Source organism: Phoxinus phoxinus, assembly GCF_949152265.1.
Source record: "Phoxinus phoxinus genome assembly, chromosome: 5".
Lineage (NCBI taxonomy): Eukaryota > Metazoa > Chordata > Actinopteri > Cypriniformes > Leuciscidae > Phoxinus > Phoxinus phoxinus.
In genome coordinates this window covers 15831250-15852884 of record NC_136880.1, presented here as the reverse complement: position 1 = coordinate 15852884, position 21635 = coordinate 15831250, and the positions used below count along the sequence as shown (strand labels likewise).

Here is a 21635-nt window from a genome sequence, read left to right as displayed (position 1 = left end):
GTCTGCCTCCTGAACAAGGCTAGGAAATAAGACTGTTCAGAGTTTGGGTGCTAAATAGGAAAAGGATCTACCACCCGCAGTCGATTTTCAAGAATTTGATAGGAATTAACAATTGGTGTGGTGCGCTCATTTATCAATCACGCCAGGCCAGGTCTGTGTCAAACAGAGCATGTATATCATTTACAAAATGTGCTTTTGTAGAAAGGGATCTAATACTATTCAGCAAATCAAGCTTTATCATTTGTTTATCTGTATTATATGTGTTTTTTATTTGCTGGACATCAATTCAAATATTACCTTTATGGGTATAGGAGTTTTTTTTTTTTTTTGTATTTACTAGTTCTGGGAGCAGACACAGTCTCTATATTATAATATCTAGGTGAAAGAGTCTCTATGTGCTAAGATATGACTCCTGTGACAAGAGGTGGCTAGCAGAAATGGGCCCCAGTTAGTCAAGTACCAACTCAACGATTGTGTGACATATTTCTAGAAAGAAGAGTGGCACCACCCCAGGAAGGATGAAGACCATCTCTTTTTAACAGGTCAGATCTTCCCCAAAAATGGTCAAATTTTCCATGAATCTTATATTTTGTGGACACCACTTAGACCTCCAGCCATTGAGCGACGACAGTCTGCTATGTATCCCATCACCGCGGTAAACAGGGAGGGGGCCAGAGCATACTAAAGTGTCTGACATCGTACTTGCGAGTTCACACACCTCTTTAACAAACCCCTGAAGAAGTCGGACATCGTTAGTGCTGATGTAAATAACAATCTTAGAGTTTTTACGTTAAATTATTTAAAGTCACATAGTCATCATCGCAAAATAAACCCCTTCACTTCAAGACACACCGAATCACCCTGTCAAGGGTTTATTGTGTAATAGTGACCGGCTGGTTGTGCTTTATCTTTTACATATTAAACCACACTTTGCTTTTGCATTTCTCCAAGCTTGATAACGTAATGTAATGAAGTTACACATTCCATGTGATGACCTTCTTTGAATTGTGAATTTCAGCAGAAACGGTTAGAAACAGACTAAAAACAAGCCAATCACACTACATTTGGTAGGGAAGCATCTGGGGTGGTCAAGTGGGGGCAGGTGCCACCCCTGGACACCATCGCTCCACCCCTGCATTGAATTGCTAAAAAAGTCATCATCACATTTGAAAACATGCTGATATTCTGTAAAACAGCAATCTTGCTCGTATGGTATTGCATTCTTCCATCTTAAAAATATATCTAAATTACGACATATGCTTTCAATAAACAATGCAGAATAGTTAATGCGTTCATGACCTCAAGGCTAGATTATTGTAATGCTCTACTGGGTGTTTGTTACAACTGGTCCAAATGCAGAAACTAGAGTTCTTACTAGATTCAGGAAGTATGACCATATTTGTCCAGTTCTGTCGACACTGCATTGGCTGCCTATTAAACATTGTATCCATTTAAAAATATTGCTGATGGCTTACAAAGCACTAAATGCTTTAGATCCTCAGTACTTGAGCGAGCTCTTAATGCATTATAGTCCTTCACATCTATTGCGCCTATTATAAATGTATATTATTAAAATTTTAATGATTGTTAGGCTTGTTAGGATCCGGGCCGTATCCAGATCAGATGGAGGACCTGTGCCTAAACACGACCACGACGCATCCCTGAAGTGTCAGCAGAGATTGTGTCAACTAGACTCTCCCCTGTGAAGACCTCATCGACTCGACATTCATCGGCACTGATCCTCAACAAACCCGTCTCCATACCGGCGTGACTCAGATCTTCAACCAGATGGAACTGGATAATATTCTGAATGTTCCGATCCAATCTGACTTCTGACCTGTAATACTGCCTAAATCATAATCATACACTGTTTGTTCGTTGGCCCCCAACTGAGCCTGGTTTCTCCAAAGGTTTTTTTCTCAATTCTGTCTCCTGATGTAGTTTTGGTTCCTTGCCACTGTCGCCTTTAGCTTTTGGCTTGCTTAGTTGGGGACACTTAATATTTAACAATATTATTTATCTGCCTGCATTGACACCATTAAATGAGAACTGAAGTAGTTCAAGTCATACCTCTCAGGTAGGTCCTTTAGGGTGTCATGGAGGGGTGAGGTGTCTACGTTGCAAAAAGAAAAAAGTACACGTATGCATTAGATTGAATTGGGAAGGGTCATAGCACTTGCATATTGCTGTCCTATTGTTAGTTTAACTGCTTTTATTGTTCTCATTTGTAAGCCGCTTTGGATAAAAGCGTCTGCTAAATGAATAAAAGGTAAATGTAAAACGTAAAACCTAGCTATTGGTGTGCCTCAGGGCTCAGTACTTGGACCACTTCTCTTCTCTTCTACATGACATCACTAGGATCTGTCATTAAGAAACTTTGCTTTTCCTATCATTACTATGCTGATGATATCAACTCTACCACTCATTCCAGCCTGATGATCCGACGGTAGATGCTCGCAAAAAGACATTTCTGGCTGGATGAAGGACCACCACCTTCAACTCAACCTTGGGAAGACATGGTCCTGGCTAACCCAACACTTCATCACAACTTCACCATCCAGCTAGGCTCGTCATACAGAACTCCATCAAGATCATCCAGGAACCTTGGAGTTGTGATTGATGATCAATTGAATTGAACTTCACAGACCACATTGCTAGAACTGCCCGGTCCTGCAGATTTGCCTTATACAACATTAGGAGGATCAGGCCCTTCCTATCAGAGCATGCTACACAACTGATTGTCCAAGCGCTTGTTCTATCCAGGCTGGACTATTGTAATGCTCTCCTGGCTGGTCTCCCAGCTTGCACTGTCAAACCTCTGCAACTGGTCCAGAATGCTGCAGCTAGAGTGGTCTTCAACGAGCTGAAGAGAGCACACGTCACTCCTCTCCTCACGAAATTGCTGCTCGCATCAAATTTAAGTCACTGACGTTTGCCTACAGAATAACCACTGGCTCTGCTCCCTTTTACCTAAAATCATTACTCCAGACTTAAGTGCCATCCAGAAACTTGCGCTCTGCAAGTGAACGTCGTCTCGTGGTGCCATCTCAAAGAGGCACACAATCTCTCTAGCCAGCAGGCAGCAGCCATATCACCCTGTAGCCCAAGACTGGTTGCCCACTGAAGCTAAGCAGGGCTGAGCCTGGTGAGTACCTGGATGGGAGACCTCCTGAGAAAACCAGGTTGCTGCTGAGAGGTGCTAGTGAGGCCAGCAGGGGGCGCTCACCCTGTGGCCTGTGTGGGGCCTAACACCCCAGTGTAGTGATCGGGACACTATACTGACAAAGAGCACCGTCCTTCGGATGAGGCGTAAAACTGAGGTCCTGACTCTCTGTGGTCATTAAACATCCCTTGGCACTTCTCGTAAAGAGTAGGGGTGTGACACCGGTGTCCTGGCCACATTCCCTCCACTGGCCCTTGCCAATCATGGCCTCCTAATAATCCCCATCCACTGAATTGGCTCTATCACTCTCTCTCCTCTCTCTACCTGTAGTGAGCGCACTGGCACCGTTGTACTGTGGCTGCTCTTTTTTCGAGCGCAAGAGGAGAACTGCAGAAAAAAAAACATTGAACATTGATGGAGCAACACATTTTGTGAGAATATAAATAATATAAGTAGTTTGTTACAATTTTATTTAAAAAATAAACTTCTTACATTGAATGAGATCATTTAATATGGCTTTACATTAATAACAATAAATTAGATATTTAGCCTGTTTTAAGGAATAGACATTTTATTAATGTGGTATTTTTAAATATGATGATTCCAGTAGTCTATAAATTGTGATGATCTCTCAGGTGATACTCAACTTGATAAATTATACTAATCTTTCATGTCAATAACTAGAAAAGTCAGCAATGCCTTACCCTGACAGTAGGGGCGCTTTTTGTTTTTACTCCAAATGACTTTTACATTTTCTTCATTTATTGAAAAAAAAGTTTTAAGTAGGCTATATTTAACAAACATATTGACAAGGCATTTATTTCACAATATATTTGGTAATTTTAAGGATTATAATTTGCATCATAAATCTGTAACATTATAAAAAAAACATTAGATCAGCATCACATCAGCTCAATCGACATGCGACTTGCCAACGCGGATATTGGGGAAAGTGCTGCGTTGAGTTTTTGCGCCATCTAGAGGTTAAGAGGAAAACTAAATCAAATGCGCTTCATCCTCCTCGTTAGTACAGCCAAAGCGTACTAAGTTTGCTTGTATCAGGAAGTCCTATAATACTGGAATGGCGTCAAACTCTGTATAGATACATTGTATCCTCTAACTATTGAATCTTGGAGCCTAGGCTATCTATGGAGAAATGCAAATGCATAAACCTGAAGAACGGTGCTTAATGTAATTTTGTCATTTAATTTTTACTTGCATAAATAGGTTTAATTTCTTTAAGGTTTATGTAAATAGGTTAGCAAATATTTTCCGTTTGTCGGTCCGCGAGCACAGTTTTTGCAGTCATGTGCTCGTGCACGTCGCGTGCTGATCTGCTCGTGCACATGCAGGGCGCAGTCGCGAGCAAAACGAAGAGATGGACCGTCAGCTCTTTCCCGAATAGCGAAGCAGCACTGCAGCAGAGCTACTTTACCTTCATAACAGTGTGTGTTTGCAGACAGCAGCAGTAAAGAGAGCTGTAGTTCAACAGAACTGGTTCAGTAGTAACACTTCACTTCCACATCATTGCAGCATTAATGGTAATGCATGCAACGAATCCATCCAGACTCAATGATGGGTAAACAAACATTTACCTCCAGTTTAAACCCTTCAACTAATCGCTTAAAGCCTAAAATAACTGCATATCAGGTTTGAAGAAATGTATTCAAAGTAGTTTGTTTTGTATACCTCTGATAGCAAGTTGTTTTTATTTCTCTACGTTAGCATTGTAGCTGGCTAGCAGAACGCGTTTCTGACTACATTAACTTTTTTTGTTTTTCACAGGTGTAATGATCGAAGAGATCCTCAAGCCTACCAGGTACACAGAGAAGTATTTTGTCCATGAAAGTAGTTGTATATTTGGCAGAGAAGCCGAAATACTGTCAAAATTAGATTAGCCGGCTTTAGCATAACACTAGTGCTCGCAGGCCTAGTTCCTGCTTGCTAACTGAAACTATTATGTACATTACACGTCTTACTTTGTACGTTATTGCTTTTAATTATCTGTATTTGGCAAACTAATCTATATACTAACTAGTCTATTATGGCTTAGCAGCTATAGGCTAAATGGACTGATTAGAGAGCTTACGTCTCGTAGCTTGCTAGCTTGTTTTGTAGTCAGCTAACCTAGATACTGGATTCACAACCACTAGATAATAGCTCACAATTGTTATTTACTTTTAGATCTGATCAGATATAGTATTACATTTTATTGTGAATTGACTTGGTGAGCCTAAAAACACAGATAAGATTGCAGATCATCAGGTTCCCTGTCTAGTTTTGGTTAATGCGCATCCTATTTGAGTTTCTTCCAAAAGCACCGGGGTTTCTTTCACAGCATTTGTATTAAAAATTAATTTCCAAAAGTTCATTAAGTTATTTAATAATATGCAAATCATCCTCACCTGCTTTTATCCTCAAGAGTACAAGTTCATGTGTATTTGTGAAAAGGATGTCTGTAGCCCTTCTCTTTATGCATTGTATTTTTTGCAGCCTGTCAAATATCAGTCAAAGAGTCACTCGGCAAATGACCATCGCCATGACAAGATGCGAGACTCCTCGGACTCCACGCCACCAACTAAAATGCTGCGGCGATCAGACAGTCCCGACAACAAGCACAGTGAAGGAACAGGGCACAGTCAAACGAAAGCACTCCACGTTCACCGGCCCCGTGAGAGGGACAGCGGTAAGAGCATGAGCGAGAAGAGGTTCAACATGCGAATGGTTAATGTCATTTACATGCTGTTCCTAATTCCCCAGAACCTTAAAATCCTATTTATGACTTGGTTATATGGGGGAAAACAGAATTTACAGTTATCATCAGTTAGTGCTTATTATAAGCTTAAAGTGCCTATTATACTTGTTCGGATGTTAACTTGCATGCAGTGTGTAATATAGCTGTTTGTGAATGTAGGAGGTCTGCAAAGACCAAAGTGCACAATAAATGGAGTTTATTGTCTCCCAAAAGAAAGAACCGATTCTGGACTGCTTGAAACAATTGGTCAGTAGGTCCAGCCTTACTTCCTGCGCAAATCTACGTAGGTTTGTCACAGATTTGCATAATGCCAGCTTATGGTCCTCATTGTCTACTTTGACCTTCCTTCAAACACTGTAGTTGTAACTAAGGCCTGGAATAGTGTGGTTAATGTCCAGAAGACGCTATTTTCTTACTCGCCATTTATTAAAACAACTGTTTGTGTTGATGCAATGCATTTTATATATATATATATATATTAGGGCTGTGAAACGATTAATCTCGATTAATCGCATCCGAAATAAAAGTTTGTGTTTACATAATATATGTGTGTGTACTGTGTATAATTATTTTGTATATATAATATACACACACATGCATGTATATATATATTTGCATTTATATACTGTATATATTTTTATATATAAATAGAAATATTATATATATATATATAAAATATATACAGGTACATGCATGTGTGTGTATTTATATATACAAAATAATTATACGCAGTACACACACATTATGTAAACAAACTTTTATTTTGGATGCCATGCACACACACACACACACAAATCTTCTCAGCGCACGCAAGTTCTCTTTCGTGTCTTGCTCTTGAATGTTTAAATTGGCTAAGCTTAAATGAGTTCAGTTCAGGTCTCACCTGTGCTCGTGCGCCATCAACACCCGTGTGATGATGACTGCGTAAATGACTGGACATGTTCGAGCAGACAAAGCTTGACGTTGTTGTTGTTGATAAAGTTTACAAAGAGTAACCGTTTTGTTCACACTTTTTTTTATGATGGCTGTTGTAATGTATCTTTGGGGAGCCAGCATGTGCATCCATCAACAGGAACATACAGTAGCGGAACTGTTTCACGCATTATGTAAAAAATAAACAGATTATAGATGCCTCATCAGATTGCAGATCAACTGCGGTGCAAGTGCGCGCTAAACCGTGGAGAACAGTATGGTTTTTTTTTTTTTTTTTTTTTTTTGAGAACCGGGTTACACCCCTAATATATATACATATTAAAACGGGTCATGTGGTTTAGTTCTGTATTTGAATAATTGTTGCTTATTTAATTTTTAATATGAATGCATCAATAGTAAAAATTCTACTTTGTACTGTAATATTTTTAACACCGTAATTGTTTTCATGTTAAGGCAGATATATCTGTAGTGTTTTGTCAAACTAAAATCAATCGCTTTAAAATGCTCCTTTTTTTTATTTAGCCATCACAGCATTGTAATGTGCAGTTTGCAAAATTGATATTCAGTTTTAACGTGAGTTACATAATCAGATTACTTTTACTAGTAACTACCGGTAGTCAAGTAAAAATATGAGTTACTTTTTCAAATAAGTAATGCAAGTTGCTTTGCTTTCCCATTTATTGATCGACTTGACAGCTCTCCTGTCCCCATTTTGAGAGAAATTGTGAGTAATTGCAGAGGCGTTGTGTGAGTTCGTAAACATGATGGGTATTTTAGTTCAAGGCTAAATGTGAGCATGTGTGTGTACTCATCTCACTTGCACAAATTCAGTATTTCTCTAAATGAGTAAAAACAGTGAAATGCAAACTCAGAATATTATGCAAAGCTGCAATAGTTAAATGTAAAACAACACTAATATACTTTATGTATCTAATCTCACTTTATTAACCCATGCCTTTGATGGTCCATTTCAGTCATAATAAACAACAGTGTCTTTAGTTAAACATCACATTTGTGGTGGATTTTTTGCTCTTATTGCATTTCCTTTCCAAGAAAAAAAAAGAAAGAAAAAAGCAGCTTTTGCAGCCCAGATGAGAAAAAGTAATGCAAAATTAATGTAATGCATTACTTTGCAAAAAAAGGTAACCAATACTTTTTGGGAGTAACACAAAATTGTATAAATAAAATAATTTGCAGTCTTGCATTTCAGAATTCTGCATACTTTCTATTGAAAATTCACTTGTTACATGTTATACAATAAAGTTAAAATACATTTGAGAAGTCATTTGAGAAAATTGATATTGATAATAGGCTTTACGTGTTCATGGAATGGATTTGCTGGTCAGATTCTAGTAATCAAGCACCACAGGAGTTGCGCTCTTGTGCTCCTTTACACTGTTTTACTTCCTGTTGTCGCCACAGCCATGTGACTGCAGCAGTTCTCGGTACTGTTTATCGTATCTCCTCGGCTCGTCAGAGGCCTCTTAGCGGTCTTCTCTGATAGGAAGATAAAGATGTTGCCTATTGCAGATGTTTTTACCACACTTTCAACTTGGTTATTTTCAGATCTTGGTAATGCGGCATAAAAATATTCTAGTGAGAATTAACTTTTTTTTACATCAGTTGGACAAAAATGTAATAAACACAAGGTCTAAAATGATTAAGACATTCAAATTAGGACATGGCTCAGCCACAGGACTGTCAGGTCATGTCTATAAACTAAGCAGTCCAATGTTTTAAATGGATATGCAGATTGTCGTCTTGTTTCAGTGAATTGTATTCCGCAAAGACTTTTTAGTTTGTTTCTGATCGTCTCAATTATGTTTCAGGTGTCAGTTCTTCTCCGCAAGAAAACTCTCATCATGCATCCAGTTCTCACCCTCATCCACACAGAACTTCAGAGACGGTAAGTTGTTTAGCCAGTGGATTGTCTGTTCAACTAGTCGGCGTTAAGGAAGCCCTGTATAATTAAGCTGGTTTAGGGATAAACACATCAGATGTGTTTGTCAGCGCTATACACGCAGCCCTGCAATAGAGCGAACAGATATTCAACAAAAACTCAATTCTATGTAACAATTTATTTAGGGTACTTTTTTTTTTTTGATGGTCAATTAATCTCAACTGTGTCTGTGAAAAGTTTATTAATTCATTTAAATAACTGAATTTTATTTGTAGTATTAGTTTTTACTTATTTTAAATCCTCTCTTGCCCAATGTTTTCCTCCAAACAATTTGCAAGCCGCACAATGCATTTGTGTAGGCTAAGCTATACATTACGTGCAAACAAAAAAAGGGTTAAATGCACACATTAACACCCACACATTCACTTTTCACTGGATATATTTATTTATACCTCATTGCCTTTACATTTACTTCTTGAGTTCCATGTAGCATTTTAAACAGGCATTTATTATCCAACAAAATGCATATATAACAAAGGAAAATGTATATTTTAGTCAGTGTTATTGCACTCATATTTTATCGTGCTCCATCAGTTTGACATGCATATGTGCACCAAGTCTGAAAGTGAAGTTTAATGGAGTTGTGCTTTCTGTCGGGACAAGCCTTTGTGGAAAATGGAAATACTCGCATGACTTTTAAACGTTTACAGATAAGAATATAAACATAAAATGTGAGTTGTGCACTGGGAAACTGCTTAAAACGGCACACACGCGTCTATAAAAGCATCTGACAGGACGAGTTAAACAACAGGCTATGCGCTTAATATTAAGCATTCTCATGTTTAGGATACCTTGGGCACTTTTCCTGCAGCAGCTCAATCTTTGTCCTTCACTATATTCGTTTTATCCTTAGAAATGTTTTATTCATTAGGGACATGACTGGTTTTCCGTGCAGGTGTCGTTAATCAATAATCATTGTTGTTGATCATTTTTATTATAAATTATTATCAATTAGTGGTTGCAGGCCTATGACAACAACACTGTCACAGTCCTCACAACAACAAAAAAATCAGTTGGCATTGGTGACAAAAATGTTGGGAAAAACGTTGTGCATCCCCATGATGTTTTGTCAGATACCATTTTATATGAGGTGCCATTCATTTATTACATCGTTTAAGTGTGCACCAGTTTCCAGAAATTAACACTTTACGAGGTGTGATGTCCAATTCCTGAACAAATGAGTCAAAGTTTCACCTCTCAAAAGCTCACTTGTGAATTGTTTAGAGCTATTACTAAGTTCATAACTAACTCCCTCACTGAATTTTTCTTTATGTCTGATCCCAAATAAACCAAGAGTTGTTACTGTGATATTAGTCTTGGCCTCAGACGTCAGGCCCACGGACCGCTGGCCGATGCATAATGCACACAAAATGGGAAACGCTTCAGAAGTTTCAAAGTCGTCATCTGATTGGTTGAATTCTACAGGATTTCCAGGAGACGCGCGTGTCGCGTTCTTTATCGCTCCGCCTGGAAACAAAGCTGTCGTGACACCAAACCCCCTCACGGAAGAAGAAAGCCGTCATATTTACAACTGAGACAATGAGCGCTTATCAGGATCAACTAAACGCTGGATTTCCAAAAGTATGTGAAGTTCAGGGCACCATTGTTGCAGTAAACTTGCAAAATGTTCTTGAATGAATAGTTTATTAGATGCACGCCGGCCTGTTATCGCAGGGACATCGACTTTACATTACCCCTAAACATGACGTGGAACAAAACGAACTGTGATTGGTTGCTTTACATGTCAGTCAGACTCTTGGGCGGACCTTTTTCCAATTAAAGCTGTGATGTAGTCCAGAGCTTCTGCCGTCAGTCTTACGCGAGACTTCTGTGATGTATACTTTAGTGTGTGGGACACTTAAATCAGTCTCTTTACTGGTTGTTCTGTTTATATGCCAATGTATAACTACATATACTAATTGACAGCGGAGTTAAACAATTATAAATGTTATTCGAATTCAAACATTTTACAAACAAAATGTTACCGGTCATTGTTAAACATGGTGATGCCACAAAAAGACTAAGGAGCTGACCTCACTAATAAATCATTGTGAATCTCATCTCTATTCCCAATGCGCTCTCAAATGATAGATTTCCCTGCTCTGTCCTCCTCGATACATCAACATATTTCCTGTCTCTTTCAGCCCCGTGAGCCAGCAGATGACTGGTCGGAGCACATCAGTTCGTCTGGGAAGAAGTACTACTATAACTGCAGGACAGAAGTCTCTCAGTGGGAGAAGCCTAAAGATTGGCTGGAAAGGTGAGTCGCTTTAGATCCCCTGTAACCGCCTCTACTCCTCTTCAACCATCAACTGACGCCAGACTTCCTGTGTGAACAGAGAACAGCGGCAGAGAGAAGGTGCCAAGAACACGGTTAACAGCTTTCCCAAAGACAGAGACTACAGACAAGAGGCGATGCAGGCCAGTGCCACAAGTGCCCTCAGTAGTACAAGTAAGTAACAGAAACGCATTTGTTCCCTTCAAGTTGTTGATAGAAGGTTTGCTGACGGTTTCAACGGTTCTGAACACGTGGAAAAATCCCCTTTCTTTCCCCAGAATCTACTTTAGCGGAGAAGCCATCGTCAAACTCTGGTTATTCTCAGCCTTTGTCCATTAACCCCTCCAGCACGTCCAGCTCGTCCTCGTCCTCCACAGTGCCTGTGTCTCCTGCCCTGCAGGCTTCAGCCTCCACTCTGCTTCAGGATCCAGCACTCCTCCGACAGCTTCTGCCCGCGCTGCAGGCCACCCTGCAGATGAACCACAGCAATGTGGACATGGGCAAAATTAATGAAGGTAAGCGCTAAGTGCTATGTTAACTTGTTTCTGTTTTTATTGAGAGAATACGCTTGGAAATTAAATGTATGCTTTATAGGGGTATTCACTCGTTTTCTCAATGCATCGATTACAAGTCTGGACGTTGCATATGCATCCATTTTGGAACTTGTATCTTTGAATCATTGATTTCGGTCAATAATCGATTTAAAATGCTTCGAATTGAATTCGAATCGATTCAGTGCTTTAAAATATACGAACATTAAATACTACGTCATTGCGTGGTGTCTACTGGTTTTCAGGGTTTCCCAAATTTGTTTGCCACTAAAAGAATGGTTTGCACTCAAAGTCTTTAAAAAAAGTCATTTTAAGATTATTCTTATTTTCTATGAGATGCACTTCTTACAAAATCACCCTAATCATTCTTGTCATCTTGCGCCTATTAAAATAAACTCTTCTTTATGCATAAATCTCTTTAAAGTCAGAATATCAGATCGTGACTTTTTTTCTGGTCCTGTTACCATTCATGCTGCTTACATTCTTCTCTCTAATCTTGTCTAAATTTCCTATTGATCAAATGTGATCTGAGCGACTCAGAGGTAGGGCTGGGTACAGAATTTCAAATTCAGTTCTGATTCACAAGCTCCTGATTCCATTCGATTCCTAGTTTGATCGTACTCGTTGGAGTAAAGTTATGTACGGTACAGTAAAAATTCAATCTTGGAATTTTAAGAATCAATCTAGGGATTGTTCAATTAAAGACTGAAAAAAAAAGCAATATTTTTACCTTACCCATTGACTATACAACTGGACATCTGTTGCTCAAGGGAGGAAGAGTATGATCTGCCCTTGATCAGGAAGAGATGCTCGCTAGGCCACGGGTGTCAAACTCAGTTCCTGGAGGACCACAGTCCTGCAGAGTTTAGTCTCAACCCTGTTCCAACACACACCTGTGGTTTTCAAATAAGCCTGACTGACTTGATTTGCTGGATTAAGGGTTTAAAGCTAAACTTCGCAGGGCTGTTTCCTTGATGTATTCTTGAATGATCAGTTTGGTGCATTCTCTTGAGTTGTCTCTGCAAGTTTACTGATCTCAAACCCATCTGAACCAGTAGGATGTTGTCGTAACTCGTATTGTGCTAATGAGTGAAATCCTAAAACCTTTGCCAAGCGTTCTTCTTTGAAAGCAAATAAGAAAGATCTATACAAATGCACTTTCCTGTAGCAATTAATACTTATTGGCCTTCATCCAAACTGCTAGAAAACCATTTTGACACCTTGACGACTGCTTTTTTTGCACAATATACGGCATCTTCTTTCCACATGGTGAAAATACCATAAGCCGAAAGGCTAGAGCCTTTTTTCAGATTGCTTTCAGTGTGTAGGACTGCTTTGACTGTACGCGTGTCTTTTTCTGTCTTTGTCTTCCTCCAAGTCCTCACAGCCGCTGTCACACAAGCTTCCTTACAGTCTATGCTTCATAAGCTTCTCACTGCCGGACCGTCCGCTTTCAACGTCACTACTCTGCTTTCCCAAGCTGCTCAGCTTTCCACACAAGGTACGGCTGAAGTCCCAGTCACCCTTCACACCTCCCCTAACTGATGTTGTGCTGCAGTGCAACTAATCCTACATTTTGCATTGGAACTACGTGAACATATTTTACAATACTGTGTTAAGCCTAAGCTGTTCATCGTTCACACACACCCAAGACTATGGGCAAGAACATGCTGAACAATTCTTTAAAGGGTTCGTTCAGCTAACAATAACAATTCTGTCATTGCTCACTCTCTCATGTCGTTCCAAACCTGTAAGAGATTTGTTCATCTTCGGAACACAAATGAAGAATCTGAGAGCTTTCTGTCCCTTCATTGACAGTCTACGCAACTACAATGTTCAAGCCCCAGAAAGATAAAGACATCATTAAAGCAATACATGTGTCTCCAGTGTTTTAACCTCAATTTTATGATGGCTTTGTTTGCGCAAAAAAACACATCTCCTCCAGCGCGTTCACACAACGACGTCTGCTCACGTCAACACATGCATGCATGCGCATTGGAGATTAATATTTTGTAAATAAAATGGTGAATAGTCACATGGGATACTTTTACGATGCCTTTACTACCTTTCTGAGTCTTCAAAGTGGTAAGACTGTCAATGGAGGGATGGAAAGCTCTCAGATTTCATCAAAAAGATCATCATTTGTATCCTGAAGATGAACGAAATAACGTAATTAATGGCAGAATTTTCCTTTTTTGGGTGATCTAACCCTTTAAGCCACTTTTTTTTACATGGAAAAACTCAGACTTTGGTGTAGAATATATATATATATATATATTTGTTCATTTAGTTAAGTAGGATTCAGTATATTTATGCTATAGCAATCCAAAACTGGCAGATTTGACACATTTAAAAAGTAATTTTGTTCTTACACCAGCTATCATGTTGCTGTTTGTATGTACAGTATAGTTGTGTGTGAGATTATTTACTGGATTCAATGTCTATAACGGTGTTTCTAATGAACAGCTCAACAGTCCGGTCAGTCACCCATGTCATTAGCATCAGATGCCTCTTCACCGAGGTCATACGTGTCTCCTAGAGTCAGCACGCCTCAGACCAACGCTGTCTCTAAACCCCTGCTCAGCTGCGCATCTCTCTCTTCACAACCAAAGGTCAGTAGCAGTTAGTCATTTTATAAACTTGTGTTCTAGTGGCATCAGAAAGTGTTTGGACACTTAAGCCACCCTTAATTTAAAGGGGTCCTATTATGCTTTTCCACTTGCTCAACTTTAGTTAGTGTAAGTAAGGTTGCTGTTTGAGCGTTACAAAGCTCAAAGTCCACTCCAAAGGGAGATATTTTATTTAACAGAATCCACTTTCCAAGAACTACAACGAGCGTCTCGTTTGGACTAAAATGTGGTTATTCCGCTTCTTTATGAAGTCATAATGTTCCTCATTTAGGGGTGTGTGATATCACGGTTTTTGATCGTGGACGATTAAAATGCCTCCACGATCTGCTTTTGAAGAAATATCGTAGATCAGTTCTGGCGCCTCCATCTAAACATACTCAACGCGACATACATTCACACATCACATGTTAACACAGTGGTAGTTACTCCCACGGGACACTGCAGTTCATAAAAGTTCATTATTTGCCTGTACATTAAAGCTCTTCCTGTTAAACATTTAATTTGCGTGCTGTTGCGCAGTTCTAACTAGCATGCGCTTTTCTGAGCACATACACCCGAAGCACACGCATTAAAGCGTCAAACAGCGCCTGACTACTGGACTAAGTTATCTTTCAAGTCTTATTGCGTTAAGACTGTCAAATACATACACACAAGGTTTACATAAACACAGTTGGTAATGTCTAAAGTGAAAGCACACATTTGAGAGAAAATAGGGCGCGTGTCAATTAGATGCGCCGGTCTTAAAGCGACAGTAGCCTAATAGTAAACATTCTGCCGCTTGTCCTTAAAGGGATAGTTCACCCAAAAATGAAAATTCTGTCATTTACTCGGTTCCAAACCTGTATTCATTTCTTTCTTGTGCTGAACAAAAAAATATATATATTTTGAAGAATGTGGCCATCCAAACAGTTGCTGGTCCTCATTGACTTCCATAAGAAAAAAAATCTACTATAGAAGTCAAAACACAAAGAGAAAATCACTCACTGCTCTTGACTGAGAACTTTAATAGAATCAATGTATAATTTATACAGTGAAGTCTATGTAGTGTTTTATTTGTATATTTGTTTAATTTCTTTTAATTTGAATGCTACTGTTAAATACACCTACTGTAGCTGAAAAAATAAAGCACTGTTTATTTCATTTGTATATTATGTTGTGTAGCCTATTTTTATTTGCGCCACTTTGGCCTTTATTTGGCTCCTTAGGAAAATGAAACATGGTTTTGTGATCGATTACTGTTTGTATTACCATAGTTTTCCGACAAATATCACAAATGGTGGATAACATCGTATCTATAATGTTTAAGGAAATGACAAAAACCATAATACTTTGAAGCGTCCTATGAAATCCAAGCTTGCAAAGTCTGTGCATGAAATCCGTTCTGCACGATCCTCTTTTCTGTTAACATGGTCAGCACTGAATCGGGCCTCAATCGGTCTGAAATTGACGCCATCCGTAATATTTACACTAGAGAAGAACTCGCAGTTATGGAGGGGCGGGACATTTCCCGAATGCGCGCTAAGGGGCTTCATCGATTTCGGCCCGTTTGAGACAAAGTGGGGAGGGAGGTGCTGTAATAATGTAAAATATGTGAAAAATAATGCAGTTTTTAAACAATCAAGCATGAAGACATTCTAGTACACCCCAAAAACAAAATCAAGACTGTAAAAGGGCCCCCTTCAAGAGTGTGCATTAGATAACAAAATATAAAACAACTGGTATCTGCAAAAAAAAAAAAGCCTGTTTTGGCCATCATATACCAGAGATGGCAAATGTACACACAATCTCTGCTCAAGTAGAAGTGTAGATACTAAAACTTTAACCAGTCTTTTTAAACTTAAGTACTGAAGTAAAGAAGAATGGGCTGAGACATGTACTTGGTATAGAGTAGCCATTACTACCTGTTTTAGTGTCGCGCTGGGAACTGGACCTCACATCATATTAATACAAAATAACTTGCATTTCATCACTTAGGCCACATTCTAGATTGTAGGGGATATTCCACCTCTTGTCCTTAGAAACAACTCTCAATTATTATGATGTCCTTGGAAACAACTCATAATTTACACTTCCACTGGTTTACTAGTTCTACAACATATGTAAACTATCTGACTAAACCTGTCAAGTCATGTCGATGACGATCGTCAAAATTACATTTGAACATTTTTGGAATAAAATGACATCTTGCTGAGGATAACTTTACAGTTAGTGTGTGCTAAAGACAAACTATTCAATATTTTCAAAACTTTATTCAAATATATTTAAAAAAAAATTTGTGTGTGTGTTTTAGTGCGGTGGAAATAATACCACAGATGCAGTTACTTTTAGAAAATTGACAAGGCATTTCAACAATAAATATGGTTTGATTATTTTGATCTTGGTTTAGATGTTCTGTTTAGGTTTTAAATGTTATAATTCCTGCTTTTTTATGATGGATTTGTGTAGTTTAAGGTTGAATATCTGGGTCTTGGACAAGGGTAAAACAATTCAATTTCTATAGAAAAGGCACTATAGAAAAACACTCATATTTCATCATGTTTGGTTTAAAATGTGCTTTTGCTATCATTCTTTTAAATAAATGCCACTTTGGTTTGATATTTTTATCTATTCAGTGACGTTTCTACATTTTATACTGTACATTTGCCATTATTTAGTTGACATCTCTGTTCAGATTCTCTGATCTCTTTGTTGTTCTTCAAATTCAGGTAAGTTCATCACTTCAGAGACAAGGATCAACGTCCCAGCAGTCCGTCAGCTCTGACAAACCTCTGGAATTCAGTGATCCCCGGCTTCACAGGCAAATGTACGGATCTCTCAGTGGGAACTTTTCTTTTGTTTTGTTTGTTGGCTATGTAGAAGCAGCCTATCAGATGTTTTCTTACAGCACCATCTACCAGTTGAGTGTGGAAGTGCAACCAAGTGTATGTTCGTTACAATTACAAAGAAATGTTATTTTTTTTAATGGGTTTTATATAAAAGCCATCTATACGCACATGTGTATATTATATAAATGTATAAGGTGACCAGACGTCCCATTTTCCACGGGACAGTTCCGTATTTTAGCTCTAGTTTTAGTGTCCTGAATAACGCAAAAGTCATGTTTTCTTCTTTCCTAGGTGATCATAAAAGCGAGTACTAGTCTTCTTTCACGCGAGAATAGCCTAATAATCAAAGGTAGCCAATCTCATCATAGCATATTTTGGAGAACAAAAGTAACATCCAAACACAATTCGTAATCGATTAGTGAAGGCGGGATAGTAGAGCGCAGAGGAGAGCCATCCAGACGCAGCGATGTCAAAGAAGCGCCTGTTTACAATTAACGAGGATCTTCAAAAAGAGTGTATCAAATTATTATGCGCAGTATGTTGTGATAAGAACTCGATGTGGTATCGAGACCAGAATACAAGTAGCCTGATTAAAACTCCAGTGACTTACTAGGAAGGCACTGAAACACGAGAATGATTCTGAATCTAAATATATAGAATTTGATATAATCTGTTTATAGAATATATAGATAATATACCGTAACTGTGTATATATAAGTAAGGGATAATTTACATCGCTTCGCGGCGGGGTCCTCATCACCCTGTCGGGGGTTATTTTGAGAAAACAACTGGCTGTACATTATCCCACTTATTACACGGCTACTTGCCACATAAGTAAATAATTAGATAGAAATATTGATCTCAGTTGAAATATTTTATTAGCTCTTTAAAAGCAAAGCTTCCGCGGAGAGAGCAGTCGCTAGCAAGTCCAAACTAGATGGACATTCAAGTGATACGGTTTACAGTCACTTATTACACTGCATTTCTCCACATAAATAATTATGGAGATAAGAGATATTGATTTCAGATTAAACTGTTGGATTATAAAATGCAAACAGGTACAATTTTAAAACAGTGTACAAAACAATAGTCACAAAACGGCAGCATCTGCGTTTGTATGAAACGAGAGCGAGTCCATCATACTGGATGGCGTAATTAAATAACCGTACACAAAATATTGATTCGACTGGGTTTTAATACTTTATTAGCTCACAAAACGCATAACTTCCACGAAGAAAGAACGTTCCCAGCAGGCGTATAGCGCTGCTGACTTCACCCGGATGAGCCTGCGTTTCAGGTTTTGAGAGGTTGTTATCTGGGAATAACAAACCGCTGGATGGCGCCATTGACCAATAAGAATCAAGTACTTCACAGAGCCGTGTAATAATACGAGATTACGCCGCACCTTCTCGCCAGGATCACGATATGACGTTTCTACCGAGGGGTGTCACCATATATCCTACGCCACTGATGTACACATTTAAACGCATAGTCGCATATGTATGCCATTTCTTTGTCATTTTAGTGGTGATGTGACTTGAATACATAAAATACTTTTTTGCCGTAATTATTATACTACTTAAATTCTAGTTCTATATTCTTTATTTCATTTGAATGAATGTTTCTTATGTTTTCCAGCAGCCAAGACGGCTTGTCGAGCTCCAATGGCAGCGCGGGCATCAGCGTTCCCGCTTTAGGCAGCGCCTCTCGAACCCAAAGCACTTTCACTCCCTCTCTAGCATTGCACTTTGATGAAAGTCTCATCAAGCATGTTCAAGGCTGGCCTGCAGAACATGTGGAGAAGCAGGTGCGGACATGCCTTCAACTGGTCATCCATCTCCTACAGATCAAACATCACTTCTCTAACCCTCTCTCTCTCTCTCTCTCTCTCTCTCTCTCTCTCACACACAGGCGTCACGGATGCGTGAGGATATCCACAATATGGGAACCCTCTACATGTCAGAGATCTGCACCGAGCTGAAGAACCTTCGCTCTTTAGTGCGCGTATGTGAAATCCAGGCCACGTTGAGAGAGCAGAGGTCTGTAACCCCCGATTTAGATCAAATTATCGACAGCGTGCTGCTAAACGGCATTCAGTGAATTGACTTTTTATCTGCTTGTGTGCAGGATCCTGTTTCTGAGACAGCAGATCAAAGAACTCGACAAACTGAAGAATCAGAATTCCTTCATGGTTTGAGAGGGTGGCTATGAGCTCATCTCCGAACAAGCCCCCCCCACCCCCACCCCCGGCTGTTTGGACCCCCCGCTCTCAGACACACAGTCGAACTGCAGGCTGCAATGCCTGAAAACGGGACCGAGAGATAGGAAGCTTACAAAAGTACTTGGGCAACTCGAAGCCCTGAGATCATAGATTAATTTCACTGTCCTTTCACACACACGGCTTCTCGGTTTCTCAGATCCACGGGCAATTCGAGAAGTGTTCAGAGAACACGCTCTCCAGCCCAGGCTGACCTGTGAGGAATCATGCAGTGGATCTGGCGATTCACGTGCTGTTTTTTCAAGGTTAGGCCTGTGTTAATGGATCCTAAATTTCACTGTCACACCGGAGACTTAAAATCCCCCCTGTCCCCCCACAGTCCTCCAGTGACTGACAGTGATCATGAAAGATGTTAGAAGGGCTATCTGTGCACAAGGACGCTTCCAGCTGTGCTGGGATTTATCAAAGTGACCAATTCAAATAAACCCAATATCATTCTGAGTGCCCATTCTCAAAAGTTAGGAGTGACTGGCTGGTTCTCTGCCCCTCAGAAGATTAAATAAGACATGAATGATCTTCCTTAATTCACAGCAGAACAGCGAATGGGTGCTAAAGATTTCTCAACTGGTGATGTGGCACTTAAAAGCTTTCGCCGAAGCGGTAGACGCACATTTTCTGAGTTTCTGACCCGATGAAGGGTTTATTTTGTCACTATCTGCCTTCGATGTTTCTTGTTCTTTGCAGTGCTGTTACACATCTAACTGAGATTTCTATTCATGCTGCACCCCAGCACTGTTTGACTCTTTTTGTATTAATGTTGTTTTGATTTGTTTGTATTTGCTCAGTTTTTTTTTTTTTTCACTCATATAAATGAGTTTAGTCATTCCCATATTGCCCGGTTTTGGGGGATGCAATGAAAGGACTCCGTATTTTATACACGAGCTATGGTTGCACTTCGAAAATGCATCTTTTTAAGGATGAAAGAGGACCAATGGGACCGTCTCGAGCCGACCAGCGGGAGAAGAGTATGGCGAAGTACAGGATATGATTGCATTTTTTTCATCTTTCACGTAAAAATATCAACCAGTCTTTAAAAAAAAAAAGAATTGTAAGCATTTAGTCAACTTGTCGATTCGTATTTGACAAGGATGTGAAAATATGGCAGAACTGGTGATTCCTCTTTGATGTTTGCAATGTCATTCATAGTTTTTGCTTCATTGTTCTTTCTGTCTTTACTGCCCTCTAACGCAGGGTTTGAACTTAGACCAATATTAATGCAATAGGCTGTAAATGGACTTTCAGAATAGACATGATGGGTATGTTGCTTTGTATATGGTTTCTAAAAGCTACGGGAAATAAACAATTACTACATTGTGTTTTGGTACATGTTTGCTTTTGTGCATTGGCTGCTTTTAATAAAGTGAACGCAACCCTAGCCCAGGTTGAGCTAAAACAACTCAAAAGTAGCTTTCAATGACTTTAAACTTAGAGGTTTTGGACATGTTCGCCCTCCTGTGGAGCAGAGATTCAATTGCAATTGCTAAATATGTTCGATTACATTAGTGAAGTGAACTTCACACGGTAATAGCAAAGGTGGAATTTACTAGTAGTTTAAAGGTAAAGTCAATTTTGCTTATAAAAAAAAAAAAAAAAAAACTTCTACGACTAGAAAGTAGGGTAACACTTCCTATGACGGCTGTATTTACAATACATTATATTGGGATTCCTAGTGCATAATGCCTTATAAACACCTTTATAATGTGATGCATTAAAATACATATTTATAACTTTTAAGAAAATAATGAATTTTATCACCAGATGAAGCCTGCATTTTTTAATATATCATAAGGGTATTCTTTATGCTAAATGCCTAATAAACAACCTTATAATGTATCATCTCATGAATAATCGTAACAACCTGTTACCTACGTATTAGATTTGGCAAAGGCTTGTAACTTTACAGTTTTTCTAATAAAACATGGTTTGCATTGTGAATGTATTCTTTTTGTATTTTTCCAAATAACTGAATTTTACCTTATGGAAAATGTCTTATAACCATTTCATGATAAGAAATGGCTGTTTAAAAGACTTAACTTTTGTTACTTAAATCAAGTTAGATGCAGTCATGCCCTATATAGCCCAGGTAGACAAAACCTGAATAATAAAATATTACCTGTTCAAAAGTTTACATACCGGTACTTGATTTTTAATAGGCTATATGTGTTTTATACCATAGTAGCTATCTTATATCCACACCTGTGTCAATGTTCTGTGATAGTTTTGAATTATTTCTTTGTCCTGAGCAGTTAAAATCTTTCAAAT

The 21635-nt window shown here is 38.9% G+C and overlaps 1 protein-coding gene across 8 annotated transcripts; it reads left to right on the top strand.

The window, feature by feature from the left end:
• The first annotated feature begins 4177 nt into the window (after nt 1–4177).
• On the top strand, nt 4178–20689 carry wacb (WW domain containing adaptor with coiled-coil b). Of its 8 annotated transcripts, none has more exons than XM_079613731.1 (13): nt 4178–4704; nt 4949–4982; nt 5657–5849; nt 8681–8757; nt 10956–11071; nt 11151–11263; nt 11368–11604; nt 13019–13141; nt 14107–14252; nt 16976–17073; nt 18734–18902; nt 19007–19134; nt 19223–20689. In XM_079613731.1, exons 3-13 carry the CDS (start codon nt 5711–5713, stop codon nt 19290–19292), a joined length of 1416 nt encoding a protein of 471 aa, XP_079469857.1. In that variant the 5' UTR covers nt 4178–4704; nt 4949–4982; nt 5657–5710; the 3' UTR covers nt 19293–20689. The 8 variants fall into 8 exon arrangements, 7 of the variants coding, with proteins under 7 accessions (XP_079469857.1, XP_079469856.1, XP_079469859.1 ...); XM_079613730.1 differs by having other exon boundaries at nt 4178–4742; XM_079613734.1 differs by having other exon boundaries at nt 4442–4704; nt 18737–18902.
• Nucleotides 20690–21635: the final 946 nt, after the last annotated feature.

Bases quoted from the DNA above. Each gene is read 5' to 3' on its own strand.
- wacb (XM_079613730.1), top strand. From the start codon at position 4,702: ATGGTAATGCATGCAACGAATCCATCCAGACTCAATGATGG. The intron at 5,850-8,680 runs GTAAGAGCATGA...ATTATGTTTCAG, and splicing joins GCCCCGTGAGAGGGACAGCG to GTGTCAGTTCTTCTCCGCAA. The intron at 8,758-10,955 runs GTAAGTTGTTTA...TGTCTCTTTCAG, and splicing joins CACACAGAACTTCAGAGACG to CCCCGTGAGCCAGCAGATGA.